General features: G+C 37.9%; 1 protein-coding gene across 2 annotated transcripts in view; it reads left to right on the top strand.

Moving 5' to 3' along the window:
- Positions 1 to 990: 990 nt before the first annotated feature.
- Positions 991 to 24,607, top strand: part of LOC101343692 (melanoma inhibitory activity protein 2) — a 33,503-nt gene continuing 9,886 nt past the window's right edge. The window contains exons 1-4 of one of the 2 annotated variants that reach the window (XM_004376544.3): positions 991 to 1,479; positions 17,051 to 17,166; positions 20,042 to 20,175; positions 22,404 to 22,490. In XM_004376544.3, the coding sequence (XP_004376601.2) occupies positions 17,052 to 17,166; positions 20,042 to 20,175; positions 22,404 to 22,490 (336 nt within the window). In that variant the 5' untranslated portion in view covers positions 991 to 1,479; position 17,051. Of the gene's footprint in view, positions 1,480 to 12,129; positions 12,218 to 17,050; positions 17,167 to 20,041; positions 20,176 to 22,403; positions 22,491 to 24,607 lie in introns of those variants that run through there. The other variant, XM_023731452.1, reaches the window with a different exon arrangement.

Genomic DNA, 24,607 nt, shown 5'->3' with positions numbered 1-24,607 from the left:
CTAGCTACCCCTCCTGAAGTTTTACTTCCAGTATGTTCGGCCACAACTCTACATTTTTTTCTGGTTGACCCCAAGTTCACAAAAATATCCATTTATCTTGTTAAAAATTTATTCACTTTGCAAGTTAACATACCTTTCCAGATATCATTAATTTAAATATGGCAAACAAGAAATAAGCAGTTGAGTAAGTAGATACAGTGTGTAATTTTATCCAATTAAAACATCCAGTTAAAACACTTTTACTATGTAATGTTTCAGACATAAAACATAGTCAAACTTACAGCAAACACCTATGAACTCATCATCCACCACCAGCATCAGTTAAGTTTTCTGATACGTCTTTTGAACATATTAAGATCCTCACTTAGCTCAAGTAGATACAAGAGACTAAACAGGCAGCTTCTGTCTGGAAGTGAGATGGGAAGGCAGAGAGGGTTAGGAGCTGGTTGAATGGACGTGGGCAATCGGGTGGAAAGGAGGAGTGTGCTATCACAGTATGGGGAGAGCAATTGGAGTCACATAACTATAAATGTATGGGAAAAAATCTTAAACCCAGAAAGTTGGCACGTGGAAAAGGTAACTAATGTCACTGAACAACTTGCGTAGAAATTGTCAAATGGGAATCTAATTTGCTATGTAAACTTTCACTGAAAACACAAAATACTATTTAAAAAAATGCTCACTTTATAATATCTTTCAATAAGGGCAGTTTTCTCACCTGCCTGCTATTTTGTGACCCAAAATTAAGCAATCTCAGAATTTAATCAAATTTTCTCCACTATGTGAGCTGCTTCTTTATGCTTAGGCAGTTTTGATAGTCCTTGGAGGAAGTTTTAAGCAGTTATTTCTGGTGATTTCCTTTCAAATTTTGTCATTTTTCCTTTAATTAAAAATGTTCCATTGTTTTTGTATTTAAAAACGTAGCAGAATAGTCAAGTAACAGAAAAGCACAAGGAAAACATCACTTACTATCTCATTCTCCAAAGAGAACTATTTTGTGGAACATTTTCTCAGATAACAAACATAATATATATCTACACACATATACATGCATATATGTGTGTGTATAAAGTGTCTGAGAAAATGTTCCCCAGAATAGTAATTTAAAATTTAAAAGTAAACACAATTTAACAAAAATCACTCTTTGCTGTTTTCACTCAGTCTGTCAATTAACTCTTTCATAACAATAACTATATAGCTAACATTTTTAATAACTGAAGAGTTTCTCATTGTATGGTGTAGTGTAATGATTTTCTCTGATGTAGAGTGATGATAGTCCTTGATTCGTTTTTTCCTTTTAGTAGTAAGTGGGAGGAGGGAGAAGGACGTACCGACCCATACAGCAACTACATTTCCCATTGTCCCTTTCAGCTAGGCGTGGCCAGCATGTGCTGTGAGTGGCCGTTATGAGAGCAACTTCCGGTTACGTTCTACCTGTCCTGTTTCGCCTTTACGGTGATCTGTAACGTGGTTATAGTGGTAAGAGGATTTATACCGTGCAGAGAAAGATGATACCTTAGGGGACTGGTAAAGTAGTGCTATACAAGGAACCTGGATGATCTTGTGGAGGAGCTCCATCATATACCCCCTTGGACCTCCTATCCTGGTTGGACTTTGTGTGAGAAATACATTTTCTGCCTTAACACACTTACTTGATTTCTTAGAGCAAAGGAGCTAATACTCTAACAATACTCTAGAGATGGACTTTTAAGTTTACAGTTGTTCATTTTATTAATAATGCTATGAACCTTCTTGTGCATATATCTTTTCCATGTGTAAGATTATCCTTAAATTCATATACATAAAATTGATGGGTCAAAGAGACATGTGAAGCATATTGGGAAATTATACAGATTTACTCTTCTATCAATTATGAATGAGATTGTTTTTCTCCTCAAATCCTCACCAACACTGGATTTTGTCAACTTTATTCGTTTTTTTGCAATCTCAAGTAAAAAATCTTGTGCTGATTATTAGTTCTTTACTAGTCAAATAGGCTTTCTAGTTTCATTTTTTACATTTGATTTTGAATTTATCTGAAATTTATTTAGTTGTACAAAAAGAAAAAGGGATCCGACTGTTTTTTTCAAGTTGCTGTTTGTCGTCCCAACATAATTTATTGAATAACCTTTGTCTTTTCCCTGAATTGAAATCGCAAATTACCACATGTTCTTGGGTCTATTTATGGACTCTAGAATATTTGAGTGCTATACTGTGTTAAAGTTGTTTTATAGTTTGTTTTAATATCTAGTGTGCTAAGTTTTCTTCCAATTATGCTTCTTTTTCAAATTTTCCTAAATACACTTTTATCTTTATTTTTAATGAAAACTTTTAAATCCTGTTGTCAAGTTCCCCCAAAAAGTCCTACTTTTGATTATAATTACATTGACTTTATAGTTTAATTTAGGGATAATCAGCATCTTTAGAATCTTGAGTCATTTCTAAACAGAAACAAGGGTGTCTCTCCATTTAGTAATCCATATTCCTTAGTAAAAGTTTATAGTTTTCTTCATACAAGTACCGCACAGTTTTATTAAGTTTAGCCCTAGGGTTTGTGTGTGTGTATGTATTATTTGCTATTGTGACTAGAATTTTTTCTTTTTAGTATATTCCTACTAATTGTTTTTAGCATATAGTAAAGTTGTTTGTTTTATATTGATTTTTTTAGTAGCCGACTTTTGATGTTTTTCCAGTTTGCAGGGACCTCCTTTGTTTTCCTATTGCTTAAGTGTCCTTGCACTGCCTCTCTCCCCTAACACCCATTTTGTATAATGTGACTGTTTTCTTAGCCGTGGTTGATTGGGCCATAGTTAAAGAGACCATGTGAGGCACTTCACCAAGAAGACAAGAAAATTTCTTTTTGTGACTGGGTCTATAACATGTCTAAGTGATTTCAATAATAAGTCTTAATTCATTAGTATGTAATTTCATTTTTTTCATTTTCAGCAAGCAATGCTCTATTGAATTTCCCTCTGGTATCAGGCTCTTTTAATAATCCAGTCCTTAAAAGAAACACTTATTATGGAAAATTTCAAATATACAAAGGTAAAATGTTATAATGAAACTCCATGTACCCACCACTCAGCTTCAACAGTTGTCAACTCATAGCCTTTCTTGTTTTATCTATACTCCACATATTCCTCACCACACACACACACACACACACACACACACACACACTCACACTCACACTCTCAGTCCCTGTCACTTGAGTCGTTTTGAAAGCTTTTTGATACCTGCATTTCCTTGCCCAATGCAGTAACCAGCCTCTTTTATGATGTCCATTAGATCATGAAGAAACTCGCATATCTTTATTATGCCATGTGGTAGGAATACAGGCTGCTCCCACCCTCTACTCCCATCCCTATACTCTTTCCGCTCTTTGTTCAGCAGCAGCAAACCTGAGGCATTAGATATTCTGCTAGTTTTTTAGTCCAGCAATTTTTAGATGACAGTAGATCACTGGGTCCTGACTTAGTAGAGGAAGTAGTTTGAACACATCCAGCCATACAGCAAGGGGGAGGACAAACTACATGCCAAATACCCCCATTCCTCATCCCCACCCATGAGGAGAAGAGATGATTGTCACTACTGTGAGCTCTGTGTGCCACCTCCCACCTGCCTGAGCTAGAGTTACAGAAAATCTTGCAAGAAGATTAGTGGACTCATAGTTGTGTTGTCTGAATTAGAATGCAGGAGTACTCAGCACTGTTTTTGTTCTTAGCTATGTGTTCTATTAGGACACTCACGGCAAATAGAAAAGATACTGCTTGACACAGCACCATATTACATGTATAAACTCAAGAGATGTAGGTGTTATGGATTGAATTGTGACCCCTAAAAAGATAGGTTGAAGTTCTAACCCCAGTACCTGTCAATGTGACCTTGTTGGGAAATAGAGTTTTTGAAGATGGGATCAGTTAAGTTAACATGAGGTCATAGTAAAGTAGGGTGGGTTCTAATCCAGTATAACTGGGAAGAAAAGATACAGAGATAGACACATAGGGAAGACAGCCATATGAAGACAGAGACTGGAATGATGCACCTAGAAACCAAGGAATGCTAGGGATTGCCAGGAACCACCAGAAGCTAGGAAGAGGCAAGGAAGAATCTTCCCCCAGATCTTTCAGAGCATGGCCCTGTCAGCACCTTGATTTTAGACTTCTAGCTGCTAGAACAGTGAGACAATAAATTCCTGATGTTTTAAGCCACCCAGTTTGTGGTATTTTGTTATGGCAGTTCTCAGAAGCTAATAATACACGTAAGTGCCAGAGAACAGAAGCTAGTCTATAGAGAAAGCATATAGCCAGCTAGAAGAAAAAGAAACCTGAGAAAGAATATTGTCTGAGTTCTTGATGGCTTTCCAAGTTCTACTTCAGGTTCATTATTGCCTTTGAGTTCTATGAGACACTCCTGCTTCTTATAATACATTACTATTGGTTGCTTGTCAGATTTATAGGAAAGAATGGTTTCTCTTGTAGCCAGAAGTAAGAAACCCTGATTCATAAGGTGATGAACTCTTTTCGGAAATCTTACTGTATGGACAACTGGAATCTTCCAGCTCATCTACACTGGCACCCCAGCATTAGCAATGTGACATTAACATAATCTGTGTCCTCCACTGCACTCTCCTCACTTTCAAGTGAATGGAACACTAACACCACTGGGTTCCTTGATGACATGAAAGTATCAAGTTTTCCTGCCATCACTGCAGATATAATTTTTCTCCTCTTTGGTATTTTAATATTATACAGCACGGGATATTAAGATTGTGTTTATTTTCCTTATGAATGGCTTGATAAAAAAGATTCCCAAATCGTAGAGTTAAATTGACGTTAATCTTAAAACTTCAAATCCATTTTCTACTCCCACTCCCTCATGTTTAAGTATCCCATTTTAGAGGCACAACTGAAGCTTTAGAAGAGGCACTGGCAATTTGAAACATGAAAGAATGGGGCTGATTTTACCCATGGCTGTCCTTGTCTTAGTGGACATCTCCAGCATGGCCAGACATCCTGGAAGTGGCCAAAATAAATCTGTGCTTTTGTCAATGTGTCTCTCCTCATATTGTCTTCTATCTATCCTTTAGAAAACTGAGACAATTGACTGCCCCCCCCCTTTTTTTTAATCTCTAATACATGTGAAATATTTTATAAACTGTTAAGCCTATTGTAGACATTAGCTCTTCAACTTTTAATGGGTTTAGAGTTGAACTTATATAGGAAGTCAGTTAATTCAGTTACTTAGGTATACATTTTACAACTAGCTTATCCTGAAAGGCTTACCAGGAAGTTATATTGTTCAAGTTAGATTTTCTGGGGGTACTTTAATGATTGTATGGAGAGAGAAAAAAAAAAAAAGAAACATTTTAATAACCGATATGAGCATTCAGTTTGTATGCATTTTAGAGTAGTTAGTTTGTATATATCTTTAGACTTAACATATTGCTGCTGTGTTCTGTATCTGTGCTATCCAGTATGGTAGCTACTAGCTACATGGCTGGTTGGAGGAACAGAATGCTAAATTTTAGTTATCATAAGCTTAAATAGCCACATGTGGCTAGTGTCTAATGGCTGTTGGATTGGATAGCACAAATATAGAGCATTTCCCTAATTATAGGAAGTTCTATTGGACAGCAGTATTCTACACTAAGTGCTGATAAATATTATTATTTAGAACTGAGCTGTCTGATACGGTCACCACTAGCCACATGTGGCCATTGAGTACTTGAAGTGTTGCTGGTCCAAAAACTGAGATGTGTTCTAAGTGTAGAATACACGTTAGATTTTGAAGATTAAGTACAAGAAAAAAGTGTAAGCTATCTCATTAATAATTTTTATATTTATTATTGTGGTATGCAGAATAATAGTCTACCAAAGATGTCCATGTCTTAATCCTGGGAACCTGTGAGTATGTTTCATTACGTGGTGAAAGGGAATTAAGGTTGCCAATCAGTTAACTTTAAAACGGAAATTCTCCTGGATTTCCGGGTGGGCCCAATATAATCTCAAAGGTGCTTAAAAGTTGAAAAGGAAGACTGCAGAAGAAAGGCACAGAGAGGTGCAATGTTGCTGGCTTTGAAGATACAGGAAGGGGACCTCTAGAAGCTGGGGCAAGGAAACAGATTCTCTCCACTAGAGTCTCCAGAATAGAAGGCAGCCCTGCTGGCATCTCAGTTGTAGCCCATTGAGACTCATGTCGGACTTTTAAATTGCAGAACTATGACACAATAAATTTGTGTTATTTTAAGCCACTATGTTTGTGGTAATTTCTTAGAGCTGCAGATAGGAAACTAACACCCATTTAAAAAACCCATCACTGTTGAGTCGATTCCAACTCATAGGACCCTTCAGGACAGAGAACTGCCCCATAGGGTTTCCAAGGCTATAATCTTTATGGAAGCAAACTGCCACATCTTTCTTCCCCGGAGCAGCTGGTGGGTTTGAAATGCCAGCCTTTCAGTTAGCAGACGAGTGCTTAACCACTGCACCACCAGGGCTCCATAAAGCATTCCGTTCTGAGTATATAATTAAATAATAATATTTTGGGTGTATTGACGTAAATAAAATATACTGTTGAAATCAATTTTACCTGTTTCTTTTTACTTTTTTTTTAATGTGACTACTTGAAAATTACATATGTGGCTCACTATTTCTATTGGACAATGCTGATTTAGAACTTTATGGCCTAATCAAATGTTCTGTCTGTTGGAGCAGATGCAGAATTACTATTTGGGAAGACTTTTAGGCTATCCTCAAGCCTTCCTTTGGCTTACTTTCAGGATGAGACTGGGAGGTGACTTTCTAATTAGTCATTTGACCTCTTGGACTCTCATGTTTCGTATGACGTTATCAGTTTCACCTCCACTCTGCTGAGAGTTAATGCATGTGATTCAGCATTTAACAGGCAATACAGACAGTTATATTCTACATATTGTCAGGCAGCATGACCTCATTTTCTCCGTACTTACTCACAGTTGTTCAGTATTTACCAATTTGAACAAATCACAGTTTAATGCTCATTAGAGAAGTCATGATTATTGCTGATATTACCGAGGCAAAGAAAAATGTTATTTGTATTTCTGCAGGCCTAGTTCAAAACTAATAATAGATATTTGCACAAAACCATGTTCTACTATAGAGGTTTTAGTGGTAGTAACTAGCTAGATCAATAGCAATTATTTCTTTTTCCTGGGTACACATTTTTTTTTTATGTATGTAATTTATTTTGTTTGTTATTGTTGAAACTATACACAGCAGAACATACACCAATTCAGTAGTTTCTACATGTACAATTCAGTGACATTGATTACATTTTTTGAGTTGTGTAACCATTCTCACCCTCATTTTCTGAATTGTTCTTCCCCCATTAACTCATTGCTCCTTAAGGTTCCTATCTAATCTTTTGAGTTGCTGTTGTCAATTTGATCCCAAATATATAGATCTTAAAAGAGCACAATGCCCAAGGCAGACATTTTTTACTAGTTAAGCTAAACTACTGTTTGGTTTTAAGAAGACTTCAGGGGATATTTTTGGTTTAAAGTTTAAAGATTATCTCAGGGCAGTAGTTTTGGGGTTTCATCCAGTCTCCATGGCTTCAGAAGGTTTGGATTCCATGAGAATTTGAAATTCTGTTCTGCATTTTCTCCCTTTTGATCAGGATTCTTCTACAGAATTTTAGATCAAATGTTCAGTAATAGTAGCTCAGCACTAGCCAGTTCTTCTGGCCTCATGGCAAAGGAGGCAGTTGTTCATGGAGGCATGGGCACACATTCCTTAACCTTCCTTGCAGTTTGGTTGTAGCCATGTAGATTGGTTTCTATCCAGTGGAATGTGGCTAGGCCATAATAGCCCATGCATGATCGTCCACAGCCTCTCTTTTCCTTCCGTGTGACCTCGGAGGCCACATGTTTAAGATGGCAAAGGCACAAAATAGAAGGATTCTGGATCTCTACGTCACCACCTGGAGGAAAGCCACCAAGGAAAGTTACATGACCAACTTCATCAGTGAGAAACCATTGTTCTTTTAAGTCCTAGAGACTTTGTGTTTTATTTGTTGCCAGACCATAACTTTGCTTATCCTAACTAATACAGTTCTATTTAATAATGACTTTTTAAGAGTTGTTTAATTCTGAAAACCACATCGTTGTTGTTGTTAGATGCCATTGAGTCAGTTCCTACTCGTAACAACCCTGTGTACAACAGAATAAAACACTGCCCAGTCCTGTGCCATCCTCACCATCGCTGCTATGCTTGAGCGCGTTGTTATAGCCACTTTGTCGGTCCATCTCATTGAGGGTCTTCCTCTTTTTTGCTGACCCACTACTTTACCAAGCATGATGTCCTTTTCTAGGGACTGGTCCCTCCAGATAACGTGTCCAAAGTATGTGAGATGAAGAATCGCCATCCTTACTTCTAAGGAGCATTCTGGCTGTACTTCTTCCAATACAAATTTGTTCGTTCTTTTGGCAGTCCATGGTATATTCAATATTCTTCACCAACACCATAATTCAAAGGCATCAATTCCTTGGTCTTCTTTATTCATTGTCCAGCTTTTGCATGCATATGAGGCAATTGAAAACACCATGGTTCGGGTCAGGAGCACTTTAGCCTTAAAAGTGACATCTTTGCTTTTCAACACTTTAAAGAGGTCTTTTGCAGCAAATTTGCCCAGTGCAATGTGTTGTTGATTTCTTGATTGCTGCATCCATGGGCATTGATTGTGGGTTCAAATAAAATGAAACCCTTGACAACTTCAACTTTTTCTCTGTTTATCTTGATGTTGCTTACTGGTCCAGGTGTGAAGATTTTTGTTTTCTTTATGTTAAGGTGTAATCCATACTGAAGGCTGTAGTCTTTGATCATCAATAAGCACTTTAAATCCTCTTCATTTTCAGCAAGCAAGGTTGTGTAATCTGCATATCACAGGTTGTTAATGAGACTTCCTCCAGTCCTGTTGCCGCATTCTTCTTCAGATAGTCCATCTTCTCAGATTGTTTGCTCAGCATACAGATTGAATAAGTATGGTGAAAGGATACAACCCAGACGCTCACCTTTCCTGATTTTAAACCACGCAATATCCCCTTGTTCTGTTCTAATGACTGCGTGTCGGTCGATGTACAGGTTTCTCATAAGCACGATTAAGTGTTCTGGAATTCCCGTTCTGTGTAACGTTATCTATAATTTGTTATGATTCACACAGTCAGATGCCTTTGCGTAGACAATAAAACAGAGGTAAACATCTGAAAACCACATGGGTAAGTTTATTTTCAGTTACACAGAGTTGTAATTTGCAAAGTACATATGCACATCTTCTAGCAGGTAAACAGTTCTTGAAATATAGTTAGTGCAAAAATGTGAAAGTAGTCTGTGTCTTTGGAAACCTATGCAATGATTCATAAATCCATGTCAGAGAGGCTTGATCAGTTTTATTTGTAGCTCTTTGAAGTTGTAGTTTAGTGATTACTGGAAGCTAGATATTTATAAATTGCTAAACAAACAAAAGTAGGACAGGTAGCACTTCTTTCTATTCATGTTTTCAGGATCGTGGTATTTTACTAAATAGAAAGTGCTTCTTCCTCTAAATTTCGATTAACTCAAACGCTTCTCCCAAATTCTTCTGGGTAACCACATTGTCATATCGGAGTATTTCTGGATATTTTGGAAGCTTGAAGAAAAGAAGCAAATTTCCTCTGCTTTTTTCTTTATTGGTTGTTGTTTCACATTTATTTTGTAACCAATAGGAATTTTAATTATAGATCAAAGCTAACTCTTACTGAAGCTTTTAAAGTCCATACATTAACAATACGGGCTTTTAATGCTGAAAGGTACACTGAGGCCTTTAGGAATGTGATATTTAAGATGGCACAAGTATGAGATCTTGAAAAAATATTAGAAGTGATAATAGAGTCAAACTCAGGCACAGTACTTGCAAGGTACACCTGATCTAACAGTACATTATAACTTTGCTTTATAGTTTTTTCTGCCTCGTATATTCATCTGTTAATGGTTATAATGTGGATTTTCCCTTCTGTGGTAATTTGCAGGAAATTAAAAATGCCAACCAAATCCCCTCCCCCACAATACCTTCAAGCTGAGAAATAAAAATTAATTTTAATATAAATGTAAGTAAAATGTTATAGAAAAGTAAGGTCAGTTATTTCCCGGAATCTCATAATACACTCCACATCCTCATTGTTAGTGAGGTTAACTGATAGTTGATATTAGATGTCCTTCCAGTTAGAGATTTCTTAGTCCAGAGGGGTGACTTACATAGAATGAGAAAATAATAAGGAACAGTAAAGTTGATATAATAGTGGAGACTCTTTGGAATTTCATTCAGAGGTATCAAGATCTGCAGTGTTGAAGTGAACAAGGATTAGCATGCTTTACAATTTTATAACTAGGAAGGCAATTTAGTATTCCTAAATGAAGCACAATAGTCACAACATCCAAATAATAATGTCAGAAACTCCTGAAATAGTATGGTTTGTGAAGATGGATTTCTAAGATCTCTTTTATAGTATGATAGAAGATAAACAAATCATAATCCCACAGGACCTAGGAAGAAATCACAATTTGTGATGTATGATCAGCATCTCATACTGACTTGCCAGGATGACATCATGCCACACGTTGCTGGGATCTCAACTAGCAACCTTGCCCCACAAAAGTTTTATAAGTCAATGAAAATTGCCCTGGAGCCCCTGTCCCACCTGATTTTTCCTCTTAGCAATCTTTACAGTTGTTTCTCTTTTTCTTGTTAAATCCAAGCTCCACTGTAAGTTGCACTTTTTTTCACAAGTGTAGGTCTAACTTGTTCCATTTCATGGACCAATTGGAGCATGTCTTTACTACTAATAAAGTGGACATGATCCACACTTTAATTTCATCTCTCAGGTTCGTTTCAGGATTGAAGATCCATGTCTTACTTTGAGTTGTCAGATGTGTGGCACCGTTTAAAGCAGTTTCTCCTAATATATATTAATTTCTATTTCTTGTGTAGTCATATGTCCTGGTGAAACATCTGCAGCAAGGAGCTGTGAATTTCCAGAAAGTTTACGTTAAGAGTAGTGTTTTAAAGTCAGTTTTCTCTATTTTATACATAAGAGTATGAAGAACTGTGATATTATCTGAGTATAGTACATGCTGAAGCCCTTTATAAGAATCAAGGGAGACAAAGCCATAAAAAAAAAAAAGGTATGCCCTATGCCCTTATAACCAGTCCTCATGAAATGGTCTTCAGGTATTTCTAGGCTGTGTTGCTTTTCTCCATCATGCTTCTCCACAGGTCTCACAGACCTCAAAGCAGCTGTTTTTATCAAGCCATTCTGTGAGCTGCTTATCCAGGAATATGTGGATATATAACGAGTCCCCTGCCACTGGGCCTGAAAGATTGGGTCCTGGTTCTCTATCCTAAGCCTTCTATATAAGCGGCTATCCCTGAGATAGCTACCTAGTCCGTGTCCACTGTTGTAAGAGAAGAACCTGGCAGAAGAAGCAAAAAAACATCAGCTTCCATTCCACCTCCATCTCTGCTATGATCTTGTTAGTGGAGCATGGGTTTTGGTGCCAAATTTACTGAGTTGGAATCTTAGTTCTACCACTTTACTAGCTGCCTAGTAAAATCCCTCATGTTCCACAGATTAATTTTTTATTATCAATCATGAGTTTCAAATCTAAAATGATGATTTGATATAAAATATTACTTGTTGGAGGAAACATAATCAAGCAGGTTGTTATGTGAGATGTCATGAAAATGTAGACTCATATACATCATAAATAGTAAATAGTGTTTGAAAATATTCTGAGTCTTGAGCAAATGTAAAATAAACTTCTAAGATGATAGTAATAAAGAATACTTGAGGCATCTGTTATGTTATTGCCTTCTATAAGGCTATGGTGAGCTCAGGTAATGGTTAATTCTATCCTCTTCACAGAATGTTCTGCCTCCCCACTCCTCCGTCTTAAGTAACATGTCACTCTCCAGAGATATCTTCCCCGACGACCTTATCTTAGCAGATACGTTTTCTTCGTAATAACATATCTACCCAAAGTTATCTTGTTCATTTATTTGTTTGCTTGTTGTCTGTCTCTCTCCACTAGCATACAAAGTCCATGAGATCAAGGACTTTGTCCTGTTCACTCCTGTATGCACAGTCCCTTGAAGAGTACCGGATACATCATGGGCGTTTAATAAATAATACATATCCTGGAAGGTGAGATTTGTGTGTGAAATATTAAGCCCACTGGTACAAAGTTGGTGGTCAACAAAAATTTCCTTTCTTATTGGTTGACTAGACTAATCAATTCAGTTTCCTTGTCAGATATCACACACATATCATCTTGGGTGTAGATGATGTTGCGTACTATTATTCTAAAACACATAATAAAGGAATAAGGACAGGATGCAGAATGTTGTTCTCTTTCTGTTCCTTCCAATCCTTTCTGCATTCCTTGCCACCTACTCTTTGTCGCTGGAGGCTGACCTTTATGACTGCTTCAGAAGGTTCCCTTATCCTCTGTCATCTGGCTGTGTTTTCTCAGTGGAATTTACCACCAGGAGGTCAGAAGGTGGGAGAAGAGTGATGTTCTCTTGTCTGAGTTCCTTTACTGAAGGCTTCAAGTTCCTGCTGGACAGCCCTCTCCTATAGTTCTGTCTAGTTGGTGGTTACCTTTGCCTCATACCTGAAGATAGCATATCCCTGTGATTACTCATAATTCTGTCCACACCATTGTAAATCGTCCTTTCATTAAAATCGCCCCAGTCATTGAGGAGTGTTACCCGCCGCCCCCACCCGAACATTGAATGGCCATCTGCTTCCTGGTGGGATGCTTATACTGACAGAATGAGAGGAAAGTAGGCAGAATTACAACACGCCTTCAGCAACACAAAGAAGAGCATGGAGTGACTGGAACAAATTTCTAAGCTAAAATGTCCATGTTCTGTCATCTTTTGTGTCTGTGGATCACCAGCTTCTAAGGTTGGGTCCTCTAGAAGCAGATACTGAGACAGAGTTTGGCTTTTTAAGATGTTTAGTAGGGACCAACACCTATGAAAGGAAAGAGAAAGCAGGATTGGGCAGAGGAAGAAGTCAGCCTTCAGTGCAGGCCCAACCAAGCCTCCTCTGCCAACCCAGCAGGAAGCTCTGGAGTGAGAAATGTCCAGCAGAGTGTCCCAAATGGCCCTGCCTTTTTTTTTTCTTTTTTTTTTAAATTGTGCGTTAAATGAAACTCTACAGTTCAAGTTAGTTTCTCTACAAAACTTTATACACACACTGCTATGTGACTGACCCCGGTTGTATTCCCCATTCTGTGGCAGCACACTCCTCCTTTCCACCTCGGCTTTCCCGTGCCCATTCAACCAGCTCCCTTTCTGCCTTCTTATCTCACCTCTGGACAGGAGCTACCCATTTAGACTCAGGTATCTACTTGAGCTAAGAAGCACACTTTTCATGAGTATTATTTTCTTTCTTATAGTCCAGTCTAATCTTTGAAGAGTTGGCTTTGGGAATGATTTTAGTTTTGGGCTAACAGAGAGTCCGGGGGCCATGTCTTCCAGGGTCCCTCCAGTCTCAGACCATTAAGTCTGGTCTTTTTACTAGAATTTGAGTTCTGCACCCCACTTTTCTCCTACTCTGTCAGGCACTCTCTGTTGTGTTCCCTGTCGGCAGTCATTGGTGGTAGCCAGGTACCATCTAATTCTTCTGGTCTCAGGCTGATGGAGTCTCTGGTTTTTGTGACCCTTTTGTCTTGTGGGCTAATATTTTCCTTGTGTCTTTGATATTCTTCATTCTCCTTTGCTCCAGGTGGGTTGGGACCAATTGTGCATCTTAGATGGCCACTCACTAGCTTTTAAGACACCAAACGTGAAACGGCCCTGCCTTTGAACTTCCTCCTCACTAGATGCAGGCTGTCCTAGGAAGGTGGCTCTTGGCAGCTGAGGCTCATCCTAAAGTAGCTCTCTGCTACTGGAAGCTGTCTGCTAACTGCATTCCCAGCAGCTGGGCAGATAGTCGTAATTTACGGAGGAAACGTGGGGAGTCATCTCCATATCTTCCACACCAGTTTGAATCTCCATCTTTCCGGGGCCTCATCTCTTGTGCACCTGCCTACCGTGGGAACTGTTCCCAAAAGCTGTTCTTGTTCCCCATAGCTAGTGAAAACATCCCAGTTTAATCAGTTCTGCTTATCCTAAGTACTTTCTAATTAAATTTCTCTATCCTATAAATTGCCAGAGTTGCAGGTAGCTGGTTTAATAAAATACATTCCCACTTTAGGAAATCTGAAGTACTGAGAAGACAGTACTATATAGTACCAGAAACAACATTACGAAGCAGTAGAAGTGCAACATTCATGGTTATGTCTTTATATTTTCATGCGAAAAGTTGCTCTGTGCCTTTATCTCTAAGATACTGAAGACTGGCTTTGATGATTCATTCTTTAGCTTCATACAGTAAGTACTCTTACCTCCTGTATGGTTTGTGAAGACTGCTATAGGCCTTCCAAATCAGTATTCTTGGCTGAGTTGTGTTACCATGACACCTTCCTCAGCAGCAGCATTATATTTGAATATTGATACAACACTTAATCTATGAATGGATCCACAATTAGACAACATCTGGCTAAGTTAATGCCATTGTTTTTTATGGTGAAGATTGATACTTTGGCTTCTTCAAATGCTCTTGACTTCTTCACCTACCACCTCTCCACCTGGGTCTGATGGACAGTTAATTAACATTCCAAAACCCAAATAAAACCCACTACCAGTCGCTCATAGCAACCCTATAGAACAGGGTAGGACTGCTCCATAGGATTTCCAAAGCTATAAATCTTTACAGAAGCAGACTGCCACATCTTTCTCCTGAGGAGCAGCTGGTGGGTTTGAACCACTGACTGTGCAGTTAGCAGCTGAGTGCTTAACCTTTACACCACCAGGTCTCCTTTAATTAACATTATGCTACCACATTTTCAGATAGCTTGTTAAATTATATGTAAATAGTGATCTGAATGTAAAGTGAGATCATCTGAGTGCATTAACAAGACAGTGGGAGCACTTCTAGTGTTAACAAATCTTTCAGGGCTAGTATCCTACCAAGAATTTTTCTCCTGTTTTTGGCTCAGATCTTGTTTGGTTCAAATCTTCAAGTCACTCAATAGATAATTTTAAATTTAGCTGGTCTCTTGTCTTTTTTAACTTAGAACATGATTAAATGAATTAGTTCAGAATTTAGCCATAATGTCTTTAATAATGGATACAAAACAGAATAGTTAAGTTCCATTAATTACTAAATATTCTTGGTTTGATATTGGATTTGGTAATGCAAGTTACACAAATAATCCTGTACTACATTTGGAAGCTAGAGAGCTGATCCTTCTTTAAATTCCTTGAGAGCATAATTTACATATTTGCAACAGTATTCAAGAAACTAATCTACACTTTTGTGTATATGTATGTGTACAACTATGCTGTGCTCTGACTTCAAGCCAAATGCCTATAGATCCATATCCTCATCTGCATGCTCTATCGGATACTTTCTAAGGGTGCAAGAATCTTAGACCTGAGAGGCTGTTTTTGGAAACAACAAACAAAAATGTTTTTAGAAGCTTGAAAGCTAAAGTGAGCTCAGGTACTGAATATGTGTTTGTGTCAGGCACTAGAGGGGAGTGTGGTGTCACACAAGTGCTGGGTTCTGACTTGAGGCCAAGAGCTTGCAAACAGATTTTGTGCATGTTAGCAAGCCCAAATACGCTGAAAACGTATAGCAAAGAGAGGCCTAGAAAAATACTTTCCTGAGTTTGAAGTAGGGTAACTGTGGCTTCTGCTATTCTACTGATACCTTGTTTTACACAGAAATTTCCAATATAGGGCTTTGATTCTTTTGAAGTGGCAGTGACATTCAAATGACTTGATTTTAATAGCTTTATTATTATTTTAAAATGATACATGCTTACTGACTTAAGGTCAAACAATATAGAAAAATACGAAGAGGAAAGTGAATATCATCTGAAATCACAGTACACACTTCTGCAGTGTACAGAGCATTCTTTCAGACATCTCTCTCATTCTCTACTTACAGAAACATATATATCTATAATTTTTAAACCATAAAATATAACTGTAGCTGCTGTTTCTGGAACAGTATTGTTGGAGACAGAGTGGACATCTTTTGTGGCAGATGATTTGATTCTTGGTGGCAAAGCACAGTGGTTAAGAGTATAGGAAGTCACTGTGTCTAGGTTTGAATTTTTCTTCACTACTCACTAAGTGACATTGGGCATGTGATTTAACCAGTTTTTCTGTGTCTCAGTTTCCTCATATGAAAAAATGGGGATGATAATATTACCTAGCTCAGAGAGTTGGTGTAAGGGTTAAATGAGATCATACACTTAAGTACTTAACACAGTACCTGAAACATAGTAAGTACTTAATACATTTTAACTATTATTCTTAAGGAAATACAAGTTTCAACTTCATAGTAACACTGAAGGGTTTTTTGATATGAAAATGGAAAGCTTTCTCAAATGACTTTCATCATGGTATTTCAAACACTGCTTTTAACATAAATTATCACTGTTTCTACATATAACTATATACTTTCTCCACTGATCCTGGTATTTGCATGCAGCAGATACTTGGTTTGTACTTGTTGACTGATCTTCCTAAGACTTCAGTAGGAAGAGATTACCTTTTCGTGGAAGCCTGTATAAGAACTATCCTATTTACGCAAGGTGCCTTTAAGTGAGACAGTTTTACGTGGGCCACTTTTATAAAGACATTAGTCCAACTAACCATCTCTGTTAATTATTAAACCCTTATGTGTTATCTGGATACCTGACACTGCAGACTGAGAACAGAGGGTGTTTGTCTCTCAAGTTAACACTAAAAACAGAAAAAAATATAGTTATCAAGGAATTAAAAAAAAAAAACTTCATTTTTTTTTTCTCTTCTATTTAGTGAAGAGACTAGGCTATCTTTTGTTTTGGCTGGCATATCTACAACTAAACAATCAATTTAAACCTCATTTTGGATTCCTGGTTGTTCGTTTTAGCATGGCGAATCTTGGAGTTCACAGAATCCTTCTTTTGGTTATTTATTTGACAAAGAGTCTGGAGAGTACAAAACTGTTGGCAGACCTTAAAAAATGTGGCGACTTGGAATGTGAAAGTAAGTTTGCTTTTTTCTTTTCTTTTCCTCTTAAATCGAGGCTCTGAAATGACATATAGTGTAATTGTGCATGTGCGTGGTAAGAATGAACATTAATATCATTGAAGAATATTTGTAGTTATAAAGTATAGCTTGGTATAAAAAGAAAATGCTGGAAGCAAGGCATTTTGTGATAGTATTTAATGTAAATATACAAATGGGTAAACATTAGTCTGACATATAAATATACCAGCAATTTTATTGATATTAGTTCATGTGTCAAAAACAAATTAATTAGCCCTGTTACTGTTTTTTAAGATAAATATAATCAATTGGTATGAATAGGCTATTGATAGTGCTTTATTTATAAAGTCCGTATATTATTTAGTTTCTATTTCACAATCAGAATTTTCCTGTTACCAAAAAATGTTTTTGTTTCAAACCATCATGATTTATTCTGTCTAAAATTTAGCATACAGTAATCATTTCTGTATTCATTTATTTTGTAAAAATATTGAAATCAGTATAGTTATTGTTGTTTGCTGCCTAGTCGATTCCAACTCATAGCAGCTCTATTGGACAGAGTGGAATTGCCCCATAGGGTTTCCTAGGCTGAAATCTATATAGAAGCAGATCTCTAGGTCTTTTCTCCCACAGAGTTGCTGGTGGGTTTGAACCGCCAAGCTCTCTGTTAGCAGCTGAGTGCTTAGCCGTTGTACCACCAGGGCCCCTTGAAATCAGTGTTAGGAATATATATTTTTATTTTATTTATTTATTTTTATTGTACTTTAGTTGAAGGTTTACAGAGCAAATTAGTTTCTCATTAAACAATTAATAACATATTGTTTTGTGACATTGGTTGCCAACCCCATGACATGTCAACATTCTCCCCTTCTCGACCTTTGGTTCCTCATGACCAGCTTTCCTGTCCCCTCCTGCCTTCTCATCCTTGCCCCTGGGCTGGTGTGCCTATTTAGTCTCATTTTGTTTTATGGGCCTGTTTAATCTTTGGCTGAATGGTGAACCTCAGGACTAACTTCAGTAGTGAGTTAAAAGGGTGTGTGGGGGCCATACTCTCGGGGTTTCTCCAGTCTCTGTCAGACTTACCAGTAAGTCTGGTCTTTTTTTATTTGTGAGTTAGAATTTTGTTCTGTATTTTTCTCCAGCTCTGTCTGGGACCCTCTGTTGTGATCCCTATCAGAGTAGTTGGTGGTGGTAGCTGGGCGCCATCTAGTTATGCCAGAGTTAGTCTGGTGGAGGCTGTGGTAGCTGTGGTCCATTAGTCCTTTGGGCTGTTCTTTCCCTTGTGTCTTTGATTTTCTTCATTCTCCTTTGCTCCAGATGGGGTAGGACCAGTGGACTATCTTAGATGACCACTCACAAGCTTTTAAGATCCCAGATGCTACTCACCAAAGTAGGATGTAGAACATTTTCTGTATAAACTGTGTTATGCCATTTGAGTTAGATGTCCCCTGACACCATGGTACCCAGCCCTCACTCAGTGCAGTAATTCGGTCCCTTAAGAAGGAATATATATTTTTAGTAGCATTATGACATAAAATAAATTGCATCCCAATATATTAGAGTTGCTTTAAATAAGTTATCTCTCCAGTATGTAAGAATTATTTCTAATGTGTAACATGTAATTTAAAAATGTAACATATTATTAGTATAATAAATATAAATAACTTATAAGTAAAATTTTTATAACTAAGATTGTCCTTAACCCTTTTGTTATGATTTAACATAGAGAAAAGTTTACTAGGCAATGTTTTATAATAATCATCTTTCTTTTCTTGTTTATATTACAACTTCATTTTATCCTTAGGGCCAGGCACAGAACTTGAAAAAGGAATATTCAAATTTGTGATAATTTATAATGTTGTTTTTGTTTTAATTGTGTGACTTTATAAAAATATATTTTACACATAATTATAATAGTTAATAAGATATGTATATTACTTTACATGTTGAAGGGCTAAATCTAGCATATTTGGTTATGGTTCTTTCATGGTTATTGAGGTTCTACTATGTGCTGGGGTTGAAGATGGGTGGTATGCATCTAAGATGAATAAAATGCAAAGTGAAGTAAGCGTCTTGCCCTCCAGGAGTTTTCCTTCTAGGGGATGGTGACAAGACAGGACAATATGAAATAGTTAAATCGTGATACAATGTAGTAAGAATAATAGGTAATATTGACGTTCAGAGAAAGGACAATCAGAATAGGCTGGAAGGATGAGGGGTGTCTTATAGAGAAAGTAGGATTTGAGTGGTCCATGAAGAGTGGCTGAAGTGTTTCTAGGCTTACGAAAGAGCAGAAATAAGCACCCAGAATAAGGAAAGTGAATGTTGCAGTGGAAAGAATCTCAGTGCAAATCTGGCTACACAATTCATCAGCTTTGTGAACAATTCTCTGTGCCTTAGTTAAAGGCTTATTTGTTAGACTGAGATGAGATTATTTATCTTAGAGGCCTGTTTTGAGGATTTAATAAAATACAAAATTTGAAAGAGCTTATCAGAATACAGTAGGTACCAGGAAGCAAACTAATCATCTTTTCCTTCCCTTCCATACAAACTGGAGGATGATTATGGCATATTTCAGGGATGATGGATAGACGGGCCTGAGTGTAGCCCTGAGCTGTGTAAAGGAGTAGGAGGAGGTACTTTTAGATAGGGAAGGTGGAGCTGGGTTATGGACAGCATTAGATACCAACCCAGAGAGCTTAGACTTGATTCTGTGTGTGGTGGGAAGTCTATGTAGGTTTTTAAGGCCATAAATGACATAAGGAAATTAGCATTCGGAAATATATATGGTGGATTGGAGGAGATAAAGACGGGAGGAAGAGAAGTGACATTTTAATTTGAAGTGTGTATTTTTCTTTACTTGTTTACATAGCTTTAATGAGCAGAGCCTTAGCCATGAGAGATTACAGAGGACCTGACTGCCGATACCTGAACTTCACTAAAGGAGAAGAGATATCTGTTTATGTTAAGCTCGCAGGAGAAAGGGAAGATTTGTGGGCAGGAAGTGTAAGTATCTAGTTTTAAAAACTGAATGCAGAATAAATGACCAGCTTGCACAAGGATACCTGCTTTTCATCTCTAAAGGAACTTTAAGAATCTCAAAGCACTGTATAAATTTTAAAAAACCTTAACATATTTAAACAAACAAAAATTGGTTATGTTCATTGGTGGTTCCAGAATTTCTATAATAGAGGCATTTGGGGAAGCAGTCTGGTTGGGCCAGACTAAGAGAATGCCAAGAAATTAATTTTTATATAGCATGCATACTTCTTAAATTTAGATTTTGTATATATTTGGAATTAAGGGTGCTAATGGAGGTTATGGGATGGCTAGGCAACCCCAGCCGTCCCTTGGTGCTGCCAGTGGTCAAATATAGGGGAGAATGAGAAATTTTAGTTAATTGGTTTAAACAATATGCCTTTCTGAGCAAATAAAGGGCTGAGTTGTTACCGAAGTGATCCTCAGAAAGGTTAGTAGCCTAGGAAGCTGGTGTATGAATCTTCCATAGAAAACAATAACAACTGGGAAAGGCTTTTATTTACCCCAAAGTCCTAGTATGTTGAAATTCTTGGAAGCCTGAATCATGTGAATATATAACACAGGAAAATTAATGATTAATGTTTTCAATTGGAAATAGGTTTGTATCTCTAATTGTATCATTATGTATTATAATGAAAAGATGCTGTGATAAATGATATTACTCCCCAGCTGAACAAGCATGACCAAACTGATACATACATCATTCCATATTGCGTGTCAGGTCTCTCCCTTGTGTACCTACTGTGGTCACTGTTTGAAAGAGCAGATTCTATTTGAAATCCTGCTTTTTCCCATTAGAGCTGTGTGACTTCTGACTGTCGCTGGCCGGAACCCCTTGAGCTCCTGACTTCCTGACTGCTCAGAGGTGCCTTACATATGCCAGTCTATGTCCTGAATGCCTGGAGGTGCCCAATGCAGTTATAAGAAAAATGACACAGTTGGTGTCATTTGAGGCGAAGGAAACATTCTTCCTTATTTACTTTGTTTGAAAATTATAGTTCTATACAAAAGCAGGGGTTAAATTGTGTAGCCAGGGTGAAGTTTCATTTTGGGGCATTAGATGTTTAGTCCATGCAGGTAGGAACTAACCTGTGGAGCCTACCCCCAGGCTGTTTCCAAATAGTTGCAGCAACTGGAAAGCTGAAAGAAACACACGTGAGGTATAATAATTCTGGTCCAGAGGACCAAAAGAATATGTTCTTTAAACTTTGACAGGAACAGGAAATGGGCTAAGAGTGACTGTGTGAAGGCTTTGCTCTCAGAGGACGTCCTACACGTACTTAAATGGAAGATTTCTGTCACCAAGTTTGTTGCAGAAAAATTGAATGGAGCCAAATTCTCCCTGAAGGGCTTGTGGACTTTTACCATCCTGATGAATCCACCCATGGCCCATTTAGAATTTAAGTCTCTTACCTGCTTGACACCCTGAAAATGCTAAACATTTGATACCTCCGTTTAGCTTGGCTACTGCCACCTTTGCCTTTTTTAAAAATTTTGTTATGTTTTAGGTGAAAGTTTACAGCTCAAGTTAGTTTCTCATTCAAAAGCCTGTACACATACAGTTTTGTGACGTTGGTTGCAATCCCCACGATGTGACAGCACTCTCCCGCTTTCCACCTTGGGTTCCCTGTGTCCATTCGCACAATTCCTGCCCCTTCCTGCCTTCTCATCTTGCTTTCAGGCAGGAGTTTCCCATTTGGTCTCGTATATTTAATTGAACTAAGAAGCATGTTCCTAACTTGCGTTATTGTTTACTTTGTAGGCCTGTCTAATCTTTGTCTGACAAGTGGACTTCAGGTGTGGTTTCAGCTCTGAGCTAACAGTGTCCGGGAACTGCCTTGCCTTTTGATATCTACTAGGTCTACCAGTGCACATCTATGGTGCACCTGGGCAAGGAAGATCATTAAAAGACAGCAAAAGGAAGAAAATGAGTATGTGTGAAGGTTTTCCTTCTGAAGTCTAAAAAAGTGCCATTGTACAGCTTGGCTCTTTATTTTCTTAAATTAATTGCTGTCCTTTTGAATAACGAAAGGAATATGACTTCACTCACTTTCTTTTAGAGGGCAATTGAAAACCAGTTAATATTTGTGATTTGAAGTAAACGAAAGCCAAGGACATGGGACAAAAATTAGACTCAGTAGGCATTGTTGCTTTGATCACTCTTCCTCGATAATCTTTGTTCTCCATTTTGATAGATAGGAAAGGACTTTGGATATTTTCCCAGAGATGCAGTCCAGATTGAAGAGGTGTTCATATCTGAGGAAGTTCAATTATCAACTAAAGTGAGTAAACTCATTCTCGGTTATTATTTTAACTTAAAATTTCTTGAGTAAGACGAAGTTGATGACAGGCAAAGATTTTGCTTTCTGAACAATTAACAGACAGACAGTAGAGTATAGTGGATAAGAACAAGGATTCTAGAGATGGACTGAGTTCAAGGCCTGACTCAGCCACTTACTAGTTATATGGCCTTGTGTGCCTCAGTTTCCTCATCTGTAAAATTAGGATGATGATCATATATAGTGCTACGTCATAAATTTATTGAGGAATAAGTAAGTAAATATATGTAATGTGCATACAGCAGCACATCTAAGTGTTGGATATTATTACTAATATTTTTGTCCTATTGGGACCAAATTTTATTTTCCACCACATTCCCTGGGTATCTTCTGAGCAACCGTTTCTGCTGTTTGAGTTTTTAATGAACTTGATAATGTTAAGCTTGTTAATGCCGAACTTGATAGTGAAAAAGGGAATCAGAAGGGGACTTTTCACTATGTGAACTTGATTAACCTATTTAATTCAGACTCCAGGTTAAGCCAATTTACCTTAAATGCGGTCAGTGTGAAGTAATTCTGCCTAGTTGAGCAAATATTATCTGACTGTTTTCCAACACAAACTCAAGGATTAACCATCCATTTACTGTATAATAATTGGTCCCGTCAGTTTTATCTCTGAAATATATCTGGAGTATATTGTCTTCTTTCCATTTTCACTCTCACCAGCGCCCTAACGCAAGGCACTATCATCTCTTGATTAGAATACTACAGTAGTAGCCTTCTAAATGGTCTCCTTGCCTCAGTGTTGCCCTACTCCAGTCCATTCTCCAAACAGCAACAGATCTTGTAAAAACAAAAACAGAAAATCAGATCATGTCATCCCCTTGGTTAAAGTGTTTTAATGGAATAAAACCCAGACTCCTTACCCTGGCCTCACAGGTCTCACATGATCTGCCCATGCTCCCCTTGCTGACCCAGTCTTGTGCCACTCTCCCCTCACTCACTACACTCCCAGGCACATTGGCCTTTTGACTGTTCTTAGAACATGCCAAGCTCTTTCCCAGCCCAGAGACTCAAACAGGCTGTTCCCCCTAGTTGGAATGGTTTCTCTAAGTTCTTCACTTAGCTAGTCCGTTCTTATCCTTTAGGTCATGGCTTAAACATCACTGTCTTAGATAGCCGTCCATGATGATTCTAACATAATTATTGCATCTTATTCATTCATTTATTTATTTTATTGTGATTTAGGTGAAAGTTTATGGAGCAAATTATTTTCTCATTAAACAGTGTCATGGATTGAATTATGTCCCCCCAAAAATGTGTGTATTAATTTGGCTGGGCCATGATTCCCGGTATTGTGTGATTTTCCTACATGTTGTAAATCCTGCCTCTATGATGTTAATAAGGGAAGATGGGTGGCAGTTGTGTTAGTGAGACAGGACTCAATCTACAAGATTGGATTATATCTTGAGGCAATCTTTTGAGATATAAAAGAGAGAAGGGAGCAGAGAGACAGAGGTACCTCATACCACCAAGAAAGCAGTGCCAGGAGCAGAGCATGTCCTTTGGCCCTGGGGTCCCTGCGCAGAGAAGCTCCTAGTCCAGGGGAAGATTGATGAGAAGGCCGACAGAGAGAGAAAGCCTTCTCCTGGAGCCGACACCCTGAATTTAGACTTTTACCTACTTTACTATGGAGAAATAAACTTATCTTTGTTAAAGCCATCCACTTGTGGTATTTCTGTTATAGCAGCACTAGATAACCAAGACAAACAGTTAATACACGAATTGTTTTGTGACATTGGTTGCCAACCCTGTGATGTATCCACACACTCCCCTTCACCACCCCAGGTTCCCTGTTTCCATTCGTCCAGTTTCCCTGTCCCTTCCTGCCTTCTCATCTTTGTTTTCAGGCTAGTGTGCCCATTCGTCTCATATTCATGATTGAACTATGAAGCATGTCCCTTACATATGTTAATGTTGGCTCTATAGACCTGTCTAATCTTTGGCTGAAGGGTGAACCTCAGGAGTGATTTTAGTACCGAGTTAAAAGGATATTCGGGAGCCATACTCTTGGGGTTTCTCCAGTCTCTATCACACCAGCAAGCCTGGTGGGCCTTTTC

This window comes from Trichechus manatus, unplaced genomic scaffold, assembly GCF_000243295.1.
Source record: "Trichechus manatus latirostris isolate Lorelei unplaced genomic scaffold, TriManLat1.0 scaffold00043, whole genome shotgun sequence".
Lineage (NCBI taxonomy): Eukaryota > Metazoa > Chordata > Mammalia > Sirenia > Trichechidae > Trichechus > Trichechus manatus.
Note: the sequence above shows the minus strand (reverse complement) of the source record. Positions and strands in the feature narration are given on the sequence as shown.